The following is a 19,292-nucleotide window of genomic DNA, read 5'->3' as shown; positions in this document are numbered from 1 at the left end:
ATGGATGTGTGTGTGGCTGTGTTTGTTTGTTGGTGACTACATTTTGTGTAGAGAGTGTGCATTATAAAAAGCAATAACGCATCCGCTAAAATTGTCATTTGCCTGACGATTCTCAAACGTAAACCAACGTCGCTCGTAAGAGCACTTTTCCGTTGTGATTTTCCCAAGAAGAAAATAGAATATAAAACGCGCAAATAACAGTTCCATTTTATTTTGAATACAAAACAAAAAGACAAACAAGTGCATTCCATAAAAAATATTTTGAATTTTATAAAAAAAATAAATATTTAAATTTTTTACGTATAAAAATAATTTCCGAAAACAACAATCACAAAATGCCTTTCCCACGTGAACAATTAGAATCGGCCTGCGGTGAAAAGCTGTGCAAATCGGAAACCATTAAACTAAGAAATAAACATATTGGGTAAGTAGTACTGCAGAGCCTCCACTAGCAACCACTTGTATGTTTTTAAATTTGTAGAAAACGAAAATAATTATTTTGTTTGTATAAGAAAAAAAATAAATTAAAATAAAATTCTATAAATAAATGTAAAAAAAGAAGAACAATTCTAACCCACCCATTCTATGCATTCATTCGTCCATGGCCAATGTCAAAGGATCCATTCATCCATCCACCATCAAGGTCATTTACAGTTTCCCTTTATTTTGATTATTGTTGCCGTTGTTTGTGGTTCTTGGCCAAGGTTATAGGCCTTGGCATCCACTTGCCAATTCTGTGTGTGTGTGTGTGAGAGAAAAATACGCACGTAAGAATAAAAGGAAACTATGTAATGCTAGTACCCCCCTCATCGCACTAGGGGTGAGGTGAATATTTATATATTTTACTAAGCGTGCGAGTTCGTTGCCTCTTTTTTTGCCATTATTCTGCTCTGTTTGTACCTGCGTAGTACAAGAATCCATTTTTGCTTCTAATAACTAATGTGAAAATATATTATGATGATGACTAACAATGTGGGCAATTTATACTAAGATGATTGAAAAAGTGATTTAATTACAAAATATTTTAAATTTTTTCGAAAGTGAAAAGGTGAATTTTTAAATGTTTCAACAAATCTATGAATCGATGTTGTTTTCTATGGCAACTCTGTTAAACAGAATTGTTTCTATAAAAAAAAATAATTCAGATTTTTGTGAACAATTTTTTTTTCGAATTCTAAGAAATATGTTTTTATATAAAAAACCTACAGTTTTTAAGAATTTTTTGATGTTTTTTTTTTCAAAAAATAAGTCCTTATTTTTTTAGAGAATTTTTTTCTATAAAATATAGGATTTTTTCCAATTGAAAAAACCAATCTTAAGTTTTGAGGATTTTTTTTTATAGAAAAGATCAGTCCTCAGTTCTGAGAATTTTTTTTTCTATAGAAAAAATCAAAAAATCAATCCTCAGATTTGAGCAATTTTTTCTATAGGAAAAAAAACAATCTTTGGTTTTTTTTTCTATAGGAAAAAACAATCTTTGTTTTTTTCTAAAGGAAAAAGTCCATTCTCAGCTGTGAAAAATTTTTTACAATAGAAAAAATCAATTCTTAGTTTTAAGAATTTTTCTATAGATAAAAAATCCTTAGTTTCTTTTTCTATAGAAAAAATCAATACTTAGTTCTGAGTAATTTATTTTTATAGAAAAAATTAAAAAAATTCTGAGGAAATATCAAAATATCAATTATAATTTTTTAGGAACAAAACACTCTGAATATTTATTTTTGGTTCTTTTTGTGAATTTTTTTCAATAAAAATAAAAAAAAAAACAATACCCAATTTTTTTTCTATAGGAAAAAATTAACCCTAAGCTGTGAGAAAGTTTTTACAATAGAAAAAAATAAATGTGTTGTTTTAAGAAATTGTTATTTATAGAACAAATCAATCTTTAGCTCTAATGATTTTTTTATAATAACAAATCTATCCTCAGCTTTCAGAATTTTTTTCCAATTAAAAAAAATACTTGTCGGAACTGAGGATACATTCTTTCCCAAAAAACAAAACATAAATCTTTAGTTAGGGGGGAATTTTTTTGAAAGAAAGAAATCCAATCCTCTGTTCTGAGGATTTTTTCCAATATTAAAAAATTCATCTTCAATTTTGAGGCATAAAAAATCAGTTGTTAGAATTTTTTCCTATAGAAGAAAATTAATTCACAGTTCTGAGGAAAATTTTCAAAAGAAGTAAACCCCGTCGTATCCTTTAAGAAGTTTTTTCTATAAAAAAATCATCCTAAATTCAAAGGATTTTTTTCATAAAAAGAAATCAATAATTTTTTTTCTTTTCAAAGTATTTTTTTTTGTATAAAAAAAATTAATCTTAAATAATTTTTCCTTAAAAAATCAAATGATTTCAAAGGATTTTTTTTACAGAAAAAAAATTAATTCTGAATTTGAATTTTCCTTAAAATATATAAACATATACATATAATTTTTTTTTATAGAAAAAATCAAATTTAGATTCTGAAGGATTTTTTCTATAAAGGAAATATTTAGTTCTGAGGATTTTTTTCTAATGGAAAATATGAATCATGAATTTTGAGAAATGTTTTCACTTTTCAAGATTTATTTTTTGTTCTATCTGGGAGAATTTTCTTAAAAATAAAAAAAAATCAAATTTAGATTTTGAAGAATTTTTCTACAGAAGAAATCAAACTTCGGAACTGTGAATAAATTTTTTCTGTAGGAAAAATTAGTTTTTTTTTTCTCGAAAAAGAACATCAATCCTGAGTTAGGAGGTTTTTTTTTTTGAAAGAAAGAAACCCAATCCTCTGTTCTGAGGATTTTTTCCCATTATTAAAAAATGCATCTACAGTTTTGAGGCATAAAAAATTAGTTGTTAGATTTTTTTCAGCTCTGAAGAAAATTTTTTCTATTTTTCGGAGAAAAATTTTACTTAAATAGAAATAAATGCCAAATTTGATGGATTTTTTCAAAACAAATCAATCTTCGATTTTGAAGATTTTTTTATGAAAAAAAACAATTATAAGAAATGTTTTCCTATACAAAGGAATTTTTTGCACAAAAAATTCAATCCCGAATAAACTTTCTTAAAAATGAAAATAAAAACAAATTTAGATTTTGAGGAATTTTTTTCTATAGAAAAAAATAAATTTTGGAAAAAAATCATTCTTCTGTTGTGAAGAATTTTTTTCTTTAGACATAAAAATCATTCCTCTGTTCTGAAAAATTTTTTTCCGTAGAAAAAAAAAATCATTCCTTTCTTCTGAGGAAATTTTGTCGATGCTCAGTACGAAGAAATTTTCCTATAGAAAAAGTCTAAAATCAGATCTCAGTTCTGAGTAATGATTCCTCTGTTCAGATGATTTTTTTTTTCAGTAGAAAAGAAATAATACCTTTGTTCCGAGGAAATTTTGTCAATCCTGAATAACTTTTTGTAAAAAAAGTTTATCCTCTACAAATTTTTTTCTAGAAAAAAATAAAAAATTTGCTTATGAACAATTTTTTCTATATGAAAAAAATTCAAAAGATTTTTTTTTAAATATAATATAATGCTGATTTTTTTATATAAAAATAAAAAAAAATGTTAGTTGTTGTGACGATATATTTTAAATAAAAACAACTCCTCGGTTCTGAATAATTTTTATTGTGTTAAAAAAAAATTATTTTTGAGATTTTTATTTTTTATATATAAAATAATGTTAAGTTTTTATTTTCTATAAAAATAAAAAAATTCACTTTTTCAAAGGAATTTTTATATAAAATAATGCTGGTACTTTTTTTTATAAAAATAAAAAAATTATTTTTTGTTATTTTTATTTTTATTTTTTTTTTATTTTTGTGTAAAAAATTAATCCTCTGTTCCTAAGATGTTTCCTGTGTTAAAAATCAGAAATAAGAATTTCTAAGGATTTTTTTTTAGAAAAAAATTTCGTTTCTGAAAAACGTTATCGGAAATCTACTACTTTTTTAAATAAAATATTTAGTAAATATTCCATAATTTTTGTCAACTAGAAAAAGTTTTCATAAGTGTTAAGTTAATTATGGTGAAAATATTATCTAGTTCCACATTTTTTCGAACCTTCTTTCGGAAGATTATAGCTAGAAATTCATTTCTTAATTTCCCTAAATAAAAAAACAAATATCTGCAACAATCATTAACCAAATAAAAACAATGACCGCCATTCTGAAGTACAATTGAATTTGCAAAATGTGTTGTCGAGGGACTATCAATATTTTTTGTTTTGAAATGCAAAGCGATATCAATTGCTAGCTAATGCCGTTCAGCAATTTTTTTTAATTTTTTTTTTTCAAATATATAAATTTTGATAATTCTATTTTACGGTTTAAGAGGGTCAATGATCCACTACCACGATAAACTGTATCAATGTGAGCCCCGGGTGCAATAAAATCTAATTAAATGATTTGGGAATATGTGCGCAATAGCTAGCTGTAATCATCAACTTGACCATTTCTCTGTCAATTCGAGATTAGATTCATTTCAGCAAGCTCTAATGTACGCACACACACACACACAAAGGAAATGCAGTCAAACAAAAGATTCCATTCTTCAAAAAAAAAAAAATCATTTATTCTACACGTGTTTTAAATATGCTAAACAAAAACAATTTGTTATTCTATACACATTATATACATATATTTTTTATGTTCATTATATTTTCATATGTATATATTTCATAATTAGCAACACACAAAACCCGCAAATAAACAACTTTGAATATAGATCAGATGCTAAGTTCTTCTGGAAGACAAATACCCCCCACACACACAACTCAAATGATTGAATATTTTATTTCTGGGGAAGGGTACAAACTCTTCTATAGAAAACAATCTGAAATTACTGATTTTTTTATAAAATATTTCAAAAAAAAAAAAAAAAAAAAAATTGGTTTTTATTACAGATAATATCCTAAAAACTGAAACACACAAATCCTCGGAATAAAATCAATTTTTTATTAAAAAAGTCAAAAGAAAAGAGCAAAGATTTTAAAAATAATATATATTTTTTGTTAAATGTTCCATTTCCTTAAAAATTAAATCGAAATTATTATTCCATTTGATAATAATTTTTTTTCTAATTTTAGCCAAGCCTGTCAACTATTCTATCGTTCGGACCCTCTGAAAATTGTGCGAGGTCAGGGCCAGTACATGTTCGATGAACAGGGCTCCTGTTATCTGGATTGTATAAATAATGTGGCCCATGGTAAGTGTTGTTATTGTTGTTAGATAAGAATTATTTTGCATATTATTGTTTTATTTTATTAGTGAATTAATTGCCAAAGTAAAAGAAAAAAACAACAATAGAATTATGCAATTAAAGAGAGAAAGAGGGAGATGGAGAGAGGATGTAAACAAATGAAATTAATTTCCGTTGTAGTGAAAATTGTTTAAAAAGAAAATGTTTTTAGAGCTTGTAAGTAATGTAAACAGAGACGTAGTAAGGTTATTAGGAAAAAGGGGGTCCATTAGAATATTTTATATATTTTATTATTTTATTTATTTTTTTTTCATCTTAGCCACTTACAAAATGACTACCTTACCTTAATGGCCGTACTTGTTAATGAGACGTTTCGTTAAATATTTACATGTGTTGTTGTTGCTAAAATTAGTTCATTGTTAAATGAACTGATAAATACAATACAACAAATGTGAAACGATTCTATAAAGATATCAGACAAAGTATGGCCGATAATCACTTGTTTAGATAGCATTTGCTTACAGACCAAAGACCTTTCATATGGACATTTTGGCTGAGACAAAGGAAACATTTTTTGTAAAGAACGCATAATAAAGGGTTGCAATATGATGCGTTATTTGGGTACTAAAAAAATAATTTTTTTTTTAGAATAATGGAGTACATACACATAGTTTGGAAAATTTGGCTAGGACCTTGAACATATCGAAAATGTTGCGTGATCTCCGTATGGAGTCAATGTAGGCACATATTTCGAATTTTTGAGATTAAGATTTGGGATCAAATAAGAATTAGAAATATCAAGATAAAGCCAACTCAGTTGAAGAAAATTGAAATTTTTTTTATAGAAAAGTTTCTTCAGAGCTGAGTATTGGATTTTTTTCTATAAAAACACACAGGATCTTCTGTAGTAAAAATCTTTAAAAATGGATTGGCTTTCTTCTACAGAATTAAAATTCCTCAGAACTGATTTTTTTCTATAGAAGAAAAATAATTCATTTGTTCTGATTTTGTTATAAAAAATTCAATGCTCATATCTGAGGATTTTTTTTAAATAAGAAAAATTCCTCAGAACTGAAGATTTATTTTTTTATAAAAACAATTTTCTCTATAAAAAAAACCCAAGAACCGAGGATTGATTTTTCTTATATAGAAAAAATACTTAAAAATGAAAAAAAAATTCAAAATTTATAGAACAAATTCTCAGAAATGAGGATTGATATTTTTCTATTGAAAAAAATTCCTTAGAAAAGCAGATTGATTTTTTTCTATAGAAAAAAATCCTCAGTACTGGTAGTTGATTTTTCCTATAGAAAAAAAAATCTCGAAAATGTGGATTAATTTTTTTCTAAAAAAAAAGTCCTCAGAACTGAGTATTGAATCTTTACTTTAAGGAAGAAGTCATCAAAACTGAGTATTGATTTTTCTTATACAGAAAAATTACTTAAAATGAGAATTGACTTTCTTTTATAGAAAATAAAGTCCTTAGAACTGAGGATTGATTTTTTCCTATGGGAAAAAATTTGTCAGAACTGAGGATTAAGTTGTTTTTATGGGAAAAAATTCCTCAGAACTGAGGAGGGATTTTTTTCTGTAGGAAAAAATTCCACAGAAGAAAGAAAAGATCCTCAGAAAAGTCAATAATCAACTTTTTTCTATAGAAAATAATTGTAAGAACCGAGGATTAATTTTTTATAGAAAAAAATCTGCATAACTGAGTTTTTTTGAGACATAGAAATAGAATTGAAAACAGTGTTTTTTTTTCTGTCTAAATTTTGGAAACCACTGTGTTGCAGCATAGCAAATTGTGGATTAATTTCTTTATATATAAATATTTTGCTTGAATCCAAATTAAATTTTTCATAAATTTCAGATTGGTACCGAAAGTGGTGAAGGGTTTGATTTCTGTAGAAAAAATATTCAGATCTGAGAACTTATGTTTCCCTACAGATAAAAACCTTTCCACTGAGGATTTATTAAAAAATATGAAACTTTTGCAATTGAAAATTTCCCCCTTTGGACCTTGCCCCTCGTTATTGCTGCGATCTTATTTTCATTTCACACCCAATTTAATTTCCGATTATTTTACTTAAGAAATATTCAATGGAATTTTTTTTTAAATTAATTAAATCGTTATTGCCCATCCCACAATTTTTTTTCGTTATTAAGGGGCAAACAGAAAATGAAAACGTGCCGTTGACACATTCAACACGTTTTTCTGTTTACAGCGGTTTTTGTATTTTTGAAATTGTGTTGAAATTGTTTACAAAACGAAGATTATCAGAATTTTTGTAGCCGATGTAAAGGGAGGCGGGGTGACTGATAGCTAGGGTAATAAATAAATGTAAATAAAATAAATATATATTGACAGCTGATGTTGTTGTTGTTCAAAAAATGTAACAACAATTTTGTTTGTTGTCGTTGTTGAATAACAATAAAAGTTCATTCAAATACAAAACAACGTATTGTATGCACGTGAAATGCATGCTGTCACTTTAGAAGTTACATAAATGTCTTAGAATAAAAAACTAGTGTGAATGCACATCAGAAGGCAAGACAGATAAGGTACTGACTATGGGTACTGAATAACTGATTAGAGAATGTTTATATGTTTGCTTTATTAATCTATATTGATTTTAAAATTAGATCGGAAAGGCGATGTGTACAGGAAACAATTATATGATCAATGGAAAATTTTTAAAAGAATTTATTCAATTGAATGAGTTGTTTATAAAGAAATGCATTAATACTTAGCACAGAAAAAAAAACATTCTAATATAATCTAATGGATTTTAATTTTTTTAAAGAATAAATCAATCAAAATCAAACCTTAGTTCTGAGGAATTGTTCTATACAAAAAAAATTTAGTTATGAGGATTTTTTTCTTTAAAAAAACCTCCTTTCTGAGGATTTTTTCTATAGGAAAAATTGAACATCAGTTCCGAAGAATTTTTCTATATTAAAAATTTTTCAAGCATCTATTGTGATTTTTTTTCATTGATGTAAAAATTGTCTTTCTAATAAATAATTTCAGGAATTGAATTTTTTTATAATAGAAAAAAAAATCAAAACAATCTTAACTCAAATGGATAGTGATTTTTTTCGAAAAAATAACATCTTTTTGAACATTGTTTTATATAAAAAAATTTTCAATTCTGAAGATTTTTTCTATAGAAAAAATCATAATTTCTAAGGCTTTTTTCCTAAAATCAATCCTTTGTTGAGAGGATTTCTTTCCATAGAAAAAATCAATTTTCACTTATGAGGATTTTTTTTTCTATAGAAAAAAATCTATCCTCACGTCTGAGGATTTTTTTCTATATAAATCCACACTTTTGAGGTTTTTTAAAGATGTTTTTTACAGAAAAATAACAGTTCTACTTTCTGAGAAATGTTTCTACAGAAAAAAATCAGTTCTTCATTCTGAAGATTTTTTCATGGGAAAAAATCAATCCTCAGTTTGAGGAAAAATTTTTTTCAATTTGAAAAAAGTCAATCCTAAGTTCTGAGATTTTTTTATATAAAAAATTAATCAATTTTTCTGAGGATTTTTTCTATAGAAAAAGCTGAAATCAAATCTATTTTTTTTTCTATAAAAAAATCAATCCTCTTTTCTTTCTATAGAAAAAAATCAATCCACAGTTCTGAGGCTTTGTTTTCCATAAAAAAATCAATCCTCAGTTCTGAGGATTTTTTCTATAAAAAATCAATGAAAAAAAAATTCCAAAATTCTATATAAAAAGGACAAATCAAATCTATCTATAAAAAATCAATCCTCTTTTCTTTCTATAGAAAAAAATCAATCCTCATAATTTGATATTTTTTCCATGTTTAAAATCCCCAAATAGCTCCTCCCTGCTTTGGTGTTTAATTTAATATTTGATATTTTGAATTGGGTGCCACCAGTAAATATCTATATCGGTCAATCTTTTGGTATAGCTCTCATATAATAGTTTCGAATCATTATTTTTATGTTGTTTTCTAACCGAAGGATCTATTATTTTATTGATGGTAAATATGGTGAATATACATTTTGGTTCCATGTTTTGACATAGTTGTCATATATAGCGGTGCTACCCTTTTGGGGGTTTCTATGTTATACGAAAAATAGGACCATATTATTAATGTTTCAGTGGGGAAATTTAATACCCAATAAGACATTAAAATACCAAATTACAGCGAATTCGGTCGAAAAATGCGCTCAAAAGCCGCCAAAATACCAGAAATTTTGAGTACCATTTTTTAAAAGGTTTACCCGAAAAAAGTTGAACTATATTTATAATTTTTAGTGAAGGGATTTTATACCCAATAAAACACCAAAGGTTAAAAATTCAGCGTATTACAGCACATTCGGTAGCAAAACACGCTCAAAATTCGAAAATTTGGGGCCAACTTTGTATGGAAGCTATGCCTAAACGTTGATCGATATAGTCCATCTTCGACCTTGACCTGCCTGCAGACAAAAGATAACTCTTTGGAAAATTTTAGCGAGATTTTTCACTCAATACATTTACAGGCTAGATGAAATATTTAATTACAGGGGTCTTTCCTTTGCGTTAGAAAAATATTCATCAGCTACGGAGATGATGGGAAATCGTTAAGACTTTTGTAAACAACAATACGACATTGTTTTGTTTTTGTTTACCCCCCAACAATTTACAATTTTCACAATTTACGTAAATTTTGTTATTACGACTCTTGATTAAAATGTCACTGACGTACTGTGCCGTATATTCTATGCGCAATAGGGAGAATTACGAATTTTATAGCGTCATAAGTAATATGTCGTGCAGATTAATTTTCCACCATAATTTTTTTCTGCCCAAAAATAAATAAAAATAATAAAAACAAATTTTATTAAATAATGGATGGCGATGCATTAGATCTTTTGTTTTGCGTTTTTGATGATTGGTCAATTTTTTTTAATCAAAAAAAATAACCTTCTCCTGGATTTATTTTGATTGGTCAGCAGAAACAATTGAAATTCACAAAGAATCAAAAAAAAAAAAACATAAAATAAAATAAAAAATAATAATCTAAATGCTATCATAAGTTCATTTGTACCAAAACCCCCAACTAAATAAACATGAAGACAAAAATATTTATTATACAAAACAAATACATATGTTTGTGTGTATGTAGATGATCGTGAGTGTGTGTGTTATGCTTATCATTAAAATATTCAAACACTGGGTTGCCCCCACTCGACATGATTGCTTTGCACGTTCGGTTTGTTAGTGGCTATGTTTTAGCTATCGCGTGAACTACACGTGATCCCGCCGCCGAAAGCAACACTATACGTTCGGTTGCCTGCACTGCTCTGAACGACTTTGTTGGCATATTCCACTGACACTTGTTGTTTGTATTGCTGATAAGTGGAGGTGGTGGGAGGCTTTTTTGGCCCCCAAAGTAGTTTATTTTTATTATTCACATAAAATTGGGTTATTTTGTGTTTCTATGTGCCATGTGGACGTTGGTGCTGTTCTTGTTGTTGTTGTTGAGCGTTGTTGACGAAAACTTGTTTATTTCACGTGAATAGCTGCACTTTTGAAGAACATTATTTTTTTGTGTGTGTTTTTTTCCCTATCAAATTTGTTTGTTTGCTTCGGAAGGTTTTCATTTGAGTGTTTATTTATTTAAGTTTATAAATAGAAACTTGTTATACGAATTTTAAGTGGATTGAGAATTTTTAAAAATATACCCACTCCAAAAAAGGTAGATTATTATTCAAAATCGATGTTAGTCATTAATATTAACTTCGGTAACTGAGGAGTGATTAAATTTAAAAATCAGGTCAGATAATTAATTGAAATAAATTACAAAATAATTATTTATAAAAGAAATCAAAGCGAAAAAAATATAGAAAACAATCTGCTAATTTTTTCTAATGAACAAAAAATCAATTTTCAATCAATCCTAAATTCTGAGGATTTTTGATAGAAAAAATCAAAAAATCAGTAGATAATACATCAATCTCAGTTCTAAGAATTGTATAGGGAATAAATAAATCATTATTTCTGAAGATTTCTTTCCATAAAAAAAAATAATTCACAATCTGAGAGTTATATAGGGAAAAAATAAATCATTATTTCTGAAGATTTCTTTCTATAGAAAAAAAATATTTCTCAGTCTAAGCAGTATTTTCGTGAAGAAAAAAAATCAGTTTTGAGGAAATCAACTTCTATACATTAAAATAATTCTCAGTTCTGAGGATTTTTTTCTATAAAAAAAATAATCTTCCGTTCTGAGGAATTTGTTTCCATCCACCGAACTTTTCATACCACCATAAGAATTTAAATCAAAATATCTAAATCAAAATATCCTAGGAGAAAACTCATGTTATGATGATGAAACCAGTAAGGAAAGTAGTATAGTCGGACTGGGTCGACTATATGATACCCTATATATATGATACCGACTATATGATATCCTTCACCACTTTGGGTATATTGTACATATGTGTCCTTACAATGGTATGTCAATGTTCCCACGAAGGAACATAATAATGTCTTTCTGCAACCTATGATAAATTTAATTTCATTCGGGCAGATTTAGAGTCGTCTGCGTATCATGGGACAAATTTATGAAATTGATACACGCTATTCGGTACGCCGTACCGTTAAAAATTTAATCTCAATCAGACACCCGTCGAAATACATATGGAACCTATGGCTGTATCTGCACTAATTTCAACAAACCCCAATAACGTCATTCATGTCTCAATTTGTTACGTTGTGCAAAAATTTCGTGTTAATCGGACAAACATTAGGAAAGATATTTAGGAACTTTGGTGCACCATTTACCTTAAATCGGACGAAAATATATATGGGAGCTATATCTAAATCTGAACCGATTTTCACGAAACTTAGCACACATCATTCTAGGCTTACTTCAGAGCGCTGTGCCAAATTTCGTGTAAATCGAAAGATATTTAGGGACTTTGGTGCAACATTTACCTTAAATCGGATGAATATAAATCTGAACCGATTTTCACGAACCTTAGCACACATCATTATAGACTCAATGCAATACGCTATGCCAAATTTCGATGCAAATCAAAGAGTATATAGGGTCTTTGGTACACCATTTATGTAAAATCGGACGAAAATATATATGGGAGCTATATCTAAATCTGAACGGATCTTCACGAAACTTAGCACACATCATTCTACACTCAATGTAGATCGAAAAATATATTCGGACTTTGATGTGCCATTTACCTTAAATCAGACGAAAATATATATGGGAGCTGTATCTAAATCTGAACCGATTTTTACTAAACTTAGCACACATCATTCTGGGCTCAATTCAGTACGTTATGCCAAATTTCGTGCAAATCGAAAAATATATTCGGACTTTGATGCACCATTTAATTTAAATCGGACGAAAATATATATGGAAGCTATATCTAAATCTGAATGGATCTTCACGAAACTTAGCACACATTATTCTAGGCTCAATTCAGTACGCTGTGCCAAATTTCGTGTAAATCGAAAGGTATTTGGGACTTTGGTGCACCATTTACCTTAAATCGGACGAAAATATATATGGCAGCTATATCTAAATCTGAACCGATTTCACCAATTTCAATAGGGTTCGTCCACTGTGCCAAATTTCATCCAATTCGAATAATAAATGCGACCTGTACTTTGTTTACTATTCAACATGGACAGACAGACCGATGGACGCACATGCATAAATCGACTTAGAAAGTGATTCTATGCATATTTTCAAAAGGAACCATGTGTGTATCTCGTATCCTTTTGCTTGTTACAAACATATGCACAATGACATAATACCATGTACCACAGTGTGGTGAAGGGTATAAAAATAAGTTTTTCCTATTGAAAACCCTACCATTTGACATTTTATATTTTTTCCAACAAGGAGAAAAAGAAAATAAAAATTGAAATTTTTATTATTTTTCTCTGAAAATGTCACGTGATAGTGCTGCTAATCAATTGATTGATTTTAAAAATAATACAAAATCTCCATGCGGTGTAATTACCACAACATCGGGTATTCCCATCGGTATTCCCGATGCAATGTTATCGGTTGGTGCCAATGGACCCTTGCTTCTGCAAGATCATCAATATTTACGAACCGTACAGCATTTCAATCGAGAACGCATTCCAGAACGTGTTGTCTTTGCCAAGGGCGCTGGAGCATTTGGTTATTTCGAAGTTACCAATGACATAAGCCGTTATTGTGCAGCAACAATGTTTGAGAAAATCAAGAAACGTACTCCCATAGCATGCCGTTTCTCCGGAGGTTATAGTTGTGAACGTGGTTCGGCTGATACGTTGCGGGATGTTCGAGGCTTTGCCATTAAATTTTATACCGAAGAAGGTGTATGGGATATTGTGGGTCAAAATTTGCCAGTATTTTTTCTACGCGATCCTATGCTCTTTCCAAGTCTGATACATTCCCAGAAACGGAATCCTCAGACGAATTTACGTGATGCCGATATGTTTTGGGATTTTGTAACATTACGTCCGGAGACATTGCATCAGGTTTGTTTGCTATTCAGTGATCGTGGTTGTCCGGATGGTTATCGGCATATGCATGGCTATGGGGTACATGCCTATAAATTGATCAATGCCAAGGGAGAACCGATTTATTGCAAATTTCATTTTCGCACCGATCAGGGCGTACAAAATTTGGAATCAGCCAGAGCTGTGGAATTAATGGCCACTGATCCTGATTATGCTTCGCGTGATCTTTTCAATTCCATTAAGAATGGCAACTATCCCAGCTGGACTTTGTATCTGCAACTGATGACCTTTGATCAGGCCAAGAAATTCAAATATAATCCCTTTGATTGTACGAAAATATGGAATTTCAATGATTACCCTTTGGTGGAGGTGGGCCGCATAATTTTAGATCGAAATCCCCTCAATTATTTTGCCGAAATTGAACAATTGGCATTTAGTCCGGCAAATATGATACCCGGTGTGGAGCCATCACCGGATAAGATACTACAGGGTCGCCTCTTTGCCTATGGTGATGCTCAGGCATATCGTTTGGCAGCGAATTGTAATCAAATACCGGTCAATTGTCCATATCGGGTGAGCGTTAAGAATTATGAACGTGATGCTGGCATGACGGTGTCTAATAATTTGAGTGAAGCTCCAAATTATTATCCGAATTCATTTGGTGGCGCCCAACCATGTGATCGGGTAAAGGCTTTGCAAACATGCTGCCCTGTGGCTGGAGATGTCTACCGATTTTCAAGTGGTGATACAGAGGATAATTATAGTCAAATCACAGATTTTTGGGTTTATGTCTTGGATGAGTGCGCTCGCAAACGTTTGGTCAATAATATTGCCGCTCATCTCTGCTCGGCCAGTGAATTTATTCAGGAACGAGCTATTCGCAACTGTACTATGGTGCATGCTGATTTTGGTCGTTTACTTACGGAAGCATTGAATTTAGCCCAGGCGGGAACTTTGTGTTTGGGTTCGGAGGAATAGTTTAAATTCGGTTTGTTAGCATTGTGTTTAATTAATAAAATAAAATATTTCAAAATATACTCATTAACAAACTAATCCGGTGTTAGGTTGGGAGGATAAAACTTTACATAGCCTTGCCAAAAAAATTATAAAAGAGGTTGTGACTCATATATGAAGTGGTCCTATATAAAAAAATGTCTACGAATATGTTTTTCTTCGTCCAAGAGCCTAAAGGCCAAAATACAACCACATCGACGGAAATTGTGACAAATACAAAAATTGGGCGGAACATTTATTTGATGTCCCTATAAAAATAGAGCAGCGCATTTATGTCAAGGTTATGTTAAAAATCATCAATATACAGAAAATTAAGGGCTATGCAAAAACGTGTCTGCAATTTAATATTTTGAGTTTCCATTTGATAGAAGATCTTCCTACCTTCCTCCGGTTTACTTCAATTAATGGCAGGATATAACTTTTTATAACCTTGCCTTCAAAATTTATAAAAGGGGTTGCGACTCTTTTATGGAGCCTCTATAAAAATATGGTCCTATATTAAATTTTTGTACCAATTCAAGATCCCTAGAGCCTGGAGGCCAAACTACAACCACTTCGATGGAAAATAAGGAAAAAAATTGGCGGACCATTTTTATGTTGGTTCAAAAACGGTCCTATAAAAATAGGGCGGGACATTTATGTCAGGGCTATGTTAAAAATCATAAATATACCGAAAATTGGAGGCTATGCCAAAACGTGGCTGCAATCGGATATTTTGAGTAAATCGTCCTACTTTCATTCAGTTCATTTAAAAATTTTCCATAACAAACCTAACCTCAGTTTCCCGAAGATTTATGTTTTCTACACCATATATCTAACATCGAAGCCATCGAATATGTAGGTCAACAACAATAACAAAAAATTCCACCCAACCCCGGCCTTAGCACCCTAATACCAACATTGCTGATTGCTCGTCCATTGGATCTCGTGCTATTGTACTACAAACTTTGTTCGGTTTACGTTCGTAGTTTATAGTCGTAATAATAATAATACAATTAATAACAATAACATATGGGGTCGTCCGTCTGTCGCTTAGATTTTAAAAGGCCGGTCCACTCGTTCCTTATCGCACTGTTCTTTGTCAATTGCAACATGTGAACGTCTCATGTCTCGTGTGGAAATCTACAAGTTGCGGCGATAAGAAAGAGAAGAGTGCCAACCAACCAGCCAGCATTTCTGTAAAGTCATTGCGGGGCACGCTGCACGACACTGCGCTGCACTCTGTAAATGCGTTCGGTGCAAACGGCTATATCAAGGTGTTAATTATAGAGCTTATTTAATCGAACAAAGTTATCTACAACTATTTTGAGGGTGGGGCGGGGATAGGGTATATTAAAATTAAAATTAAAAAAAGATTTGAAGGTGGCAGATTACAGTTGTTCCCAATTCTTAAGGGTCATGACACCACCAGTACTTAGACAATTGACTGAGCTTTGATCTAATTCTATAAAATACTAAAAAAGATTGTTGTAAAAAGTATTCTATTTGTCTCCTAATCTGAAAGTGCCTCGGCAATATTTGCCCCACTAAAACAGTTTCATATTTCCTTCATATGTTTAGTTGTTGTTGTTCAAAACTAGAACTATGATAACAAATTGCAATGATCTGAAGCGGTTTAGTAATATATATTTTTTTATAATCTATGACACACATTAATAAAAAAAAAGACTTTCTTGCTTGGGGAATTAGAGCCACGTGTTCGAACAATGTGGGCGATCATGATTATTACAATAATTCGGAATTTATTCAAAGTTTCGGTATTTACCATTAATAATTTTTGGTATGGATATTTTCTATTCAATGAGAACCAAAAATACCACATAACAGCCAATTTGGTTGGAAAACCTATTTAAAACCCCCAAAATTCCCAAATAATGAGGGGTACGGTTGTATGGGGGCTACCTTGAGACTTGGGCCAATACAATGATAACCTAAAATACACAATTACAGCCAATTCGTGTCCAAGATCTTTAAATTAACGTGTGGGGCCAACCTTGAAACTTGTGTCTATATAACTAATTTTTGATACGGAGGTGAGTTATACAATGAGAACCCAAAATACCAAATTACGGCCAATTCGGTTGGAAAACATGTCTAAAATCTCCAAAATACCGATGGAAATTATATGGGGCCTACACGTAAACGTGGACCGATATATCCCCATTACCAAACATTCTAGAAGTACTAGAAATATATATGCAAAATTTCAGACCTCTATCTTAAATATTGCCATCTCTATCGTGATTTCAACAGATGGACAGATGGACAGATTCGGGTCAAGAGGACATATACATTTTGGATCCCTGATGAATATTTCGAGGTGTATAAAAATTCGTTACAGAGAACTTTCGTTGTTTTCACATTGATCCCATATGTAGAAGGATCTGCCACATTTTTGTTTTTTAAGTTTTAATCTCGAAGTGACAACCCAATTTCCCAACCTGAGTTTTTACCTAGAATATCCCTCTCTTAATTACCTCATCTTAATTTCCATTATTAATTATTACGTTTTTCCTCTTTTCTTACAGTGGGCCACTGTCATCCCAAGGTGGTGAGGGCCGGTTGCTTGCAAATGGCTACAATTTCTACCAATAATCGTTTTCTGCACGACGAATTGGTGCAGTGTGCCAAAACATTGACCAGTAAAATGCCGGGACAATTGTCGGTATGTTTCTTTGTCAATTCAGGGTCGGAGGCCAATGATTTGGCATTACGTTTGACCCGAAATTATACCAAACGTCAGGACATTATTACATTGGACCAGTAAGTATTTGCCTAAAATAAACTCTTTGATTTTTTTTACTAAATTACATCTTCTTTCTCCTTTTCTCCCTTTAGTGCCTATCACGGTCACTTGACATCGGTAATGGAAATTTCCCCCTATAAATTTAATCAACCCGGTGGTGATCCAAAACCTGATTATGTCCACGTTGCTCCCTGCCCCGACGTGTATGGTGGCAAATATAAGGACAAAGATTATCCCAATGCTGATATGGCTGAAATTTACACGAAACCCATACGTGATATTTGCGAACAGTTGAAGGCTCAAGGTAAAGGTGTGGCGGGTTTCATTGCCGAGTCGCTGCAAAGTTGTGGTGGTCAGATTATACCGCCTGAAGGCTATTTTAAGGCTGCCTATGATATTGTTCGCGAAGCGGGTGGTGTTTGCATCGCCGATGAGGTGCAGGTTGGTTTTGGTCGTGTCGGCAGCCACTATTGGGCCTTTGAAACGCAAGGTGTTATACCCGATATTGTATGCGTTGCCAAGCCCATGGGTAATGGTCATCCAGTTGGTGCTGTGGTCACAACTCCAGAAATTGCCGAAGCATTCTATAACACCGGTGTGGCATATTTCAATACCTATGGTGGTAATCCCGTGTCGTGTGCCATTGCCAATGCCGTGATGCGTGTCATCGAAGAGGAGGGTCTACAGGAAAATGCCCGCATTGTGGGTGATTATTTGCTCCAGCAATGTCGTGAACTTAAATATGAATTTGAGATAATCGGTGATGTTCGTGGTGTGGGCCTCTTTGTTGGCGTCGAGTTGGTCAAAGATCGTGATACACGTGAACCCGACACAAAAGCTGCCCATTGGATTGTCAATCGCATGAAACAGGTCCATCAGATATTAGTCTCCTCCGATGGACCCAATGACAATGTGATCAAACTAAAGCCTCCCATGTGCTTCAGTCAAAAGAATGCCGATGAATTCCTGTTGGCATTCCGTGAATCTCTGTCATTTTTGGAGAAACAAAGAAATGGCGACCAATTGCCAGCCAGCAATGCTGTCAATTCGAATTCCAACACTGCCAATGCTGAGAGTATGGCAAGTAAGACGCAGATATTTGAACGCCAGGAACGTTTGATTAAATCAGTTTAGGAATGTAGGAAAATTGCTTTAGCTTTGTAAGGTGTATTTTATAAATTAGTTCTAAATTTTTTATTTCAAAAATTTTACTTTTTTGTTTTCTTTTTCTGATTTTTTGTTATTCTAAGTTTCCAATATAATTCTCAATATGCAATTTTTTTTAGTAAATCACTACATGAACCTTAAAATCATTGTATGTATATTTAGTTCTAGTATCTAGAATATGCTTTTTGTTAGTAATATTTTGTATTTTTTTGTTTTGTTTTAGAGATTTTTTGTTTTGTTATACAAGTTTAGCTTAAGCCAAAAAAATAATTCAGAATTGCTATTGCAAGTTAAAAACAAATTGTTACAAGGTTTATAATAATCATTGAAATTGTGAGAAGCAATAATAAATATGCTACTAAAGCATTAGTAAGTATATCAATGTTTCATTGAAATAGGTCCCGTTCTAGTTTCGGTATTTTTAAGGTTTTTGCTGTTTTCTGGCAGTCAGTGTTTTTGGGTGGGACAAGCAGAAAATTTTCTATTGCTCGATTCTTTAGCATAGACCCCATAGGGATGAGGTATTTTGAAGAGTTTTCTCATCGAAGTATTGACATTCCAGTTTTTTTTTATGGGGAAGCACCCCTGGAGAAAATGTTTGATATGGGAACTCCTGCAGAAAATGTTCGATATGGGTACATATTTTTCTATAACCCCAACATATAGGCCAGTTCCAAATTTGGATATTCTCCACCATT

At 31.2% G+C, this 19,292-nt stretch overlaps 2 protein-coding genes across 2 annotated transcripts; both read left to right on the top strand.

Moving 5' to 3' along the window:
• The first annotated feature begins 309 nt into the window (after positions 1-309).
• LOC133326715 (alanine--glyoxylate aminotransferase 2-like) lies at positions 310-18,564 on the top strand. Its single transcript, XM_061535332.1, has 4 exons — positions 310-424; positions 5,063-5,181; positions 17,210-17,444; positions 17,520-18,564. The coding sequence occupies exons 1-4, from the start codon at positions 336-338 to the stop codon at positions 18,559-18,561; spliced, it is 1,485 nt and encodes a 494-aa protein (XP_061391316.1). The 5' UTR covers positions 310-335; the 3' UTR covers positions 18,562-18,564.
• Positions 13,107-14,645, top strand: LOC133326707 (catalase-like). Its single transcript, XM_061535325.1, has one exon. It carries the CDS (start codon positions 13,107-13,109, stop codon positions 14,643-14,645), a length of 1,539 nt encoding a protein of 512 aa, XP_061391309.1.
• Positions 18,565-19,292: the final 728 nt, after the last annotated feature.

The sequence above is a fragment of the Musca vetustissima genome, unplaced genomic scaffold (genome assembly GCF_032173495.1).
Source record: "Musca vetustissima isolate MV318-11 ecotype Yass unplaced genomic scaffold, APGP_CSIRO_Mvet_v1 utg24930, whole genome shotgun sequence".
Classification (NCBI taxonomy): domain Eukaryota; kingdom Metazoa; phylum Arthropoda; class Insecta; order Diptera; family Muscidae; genus Musca; species Musca vetustissima.
Note: the sequence above shows the minus strand (reverse complement) of the source record. Positions and strands in the feature narration are given on the sequence as shown.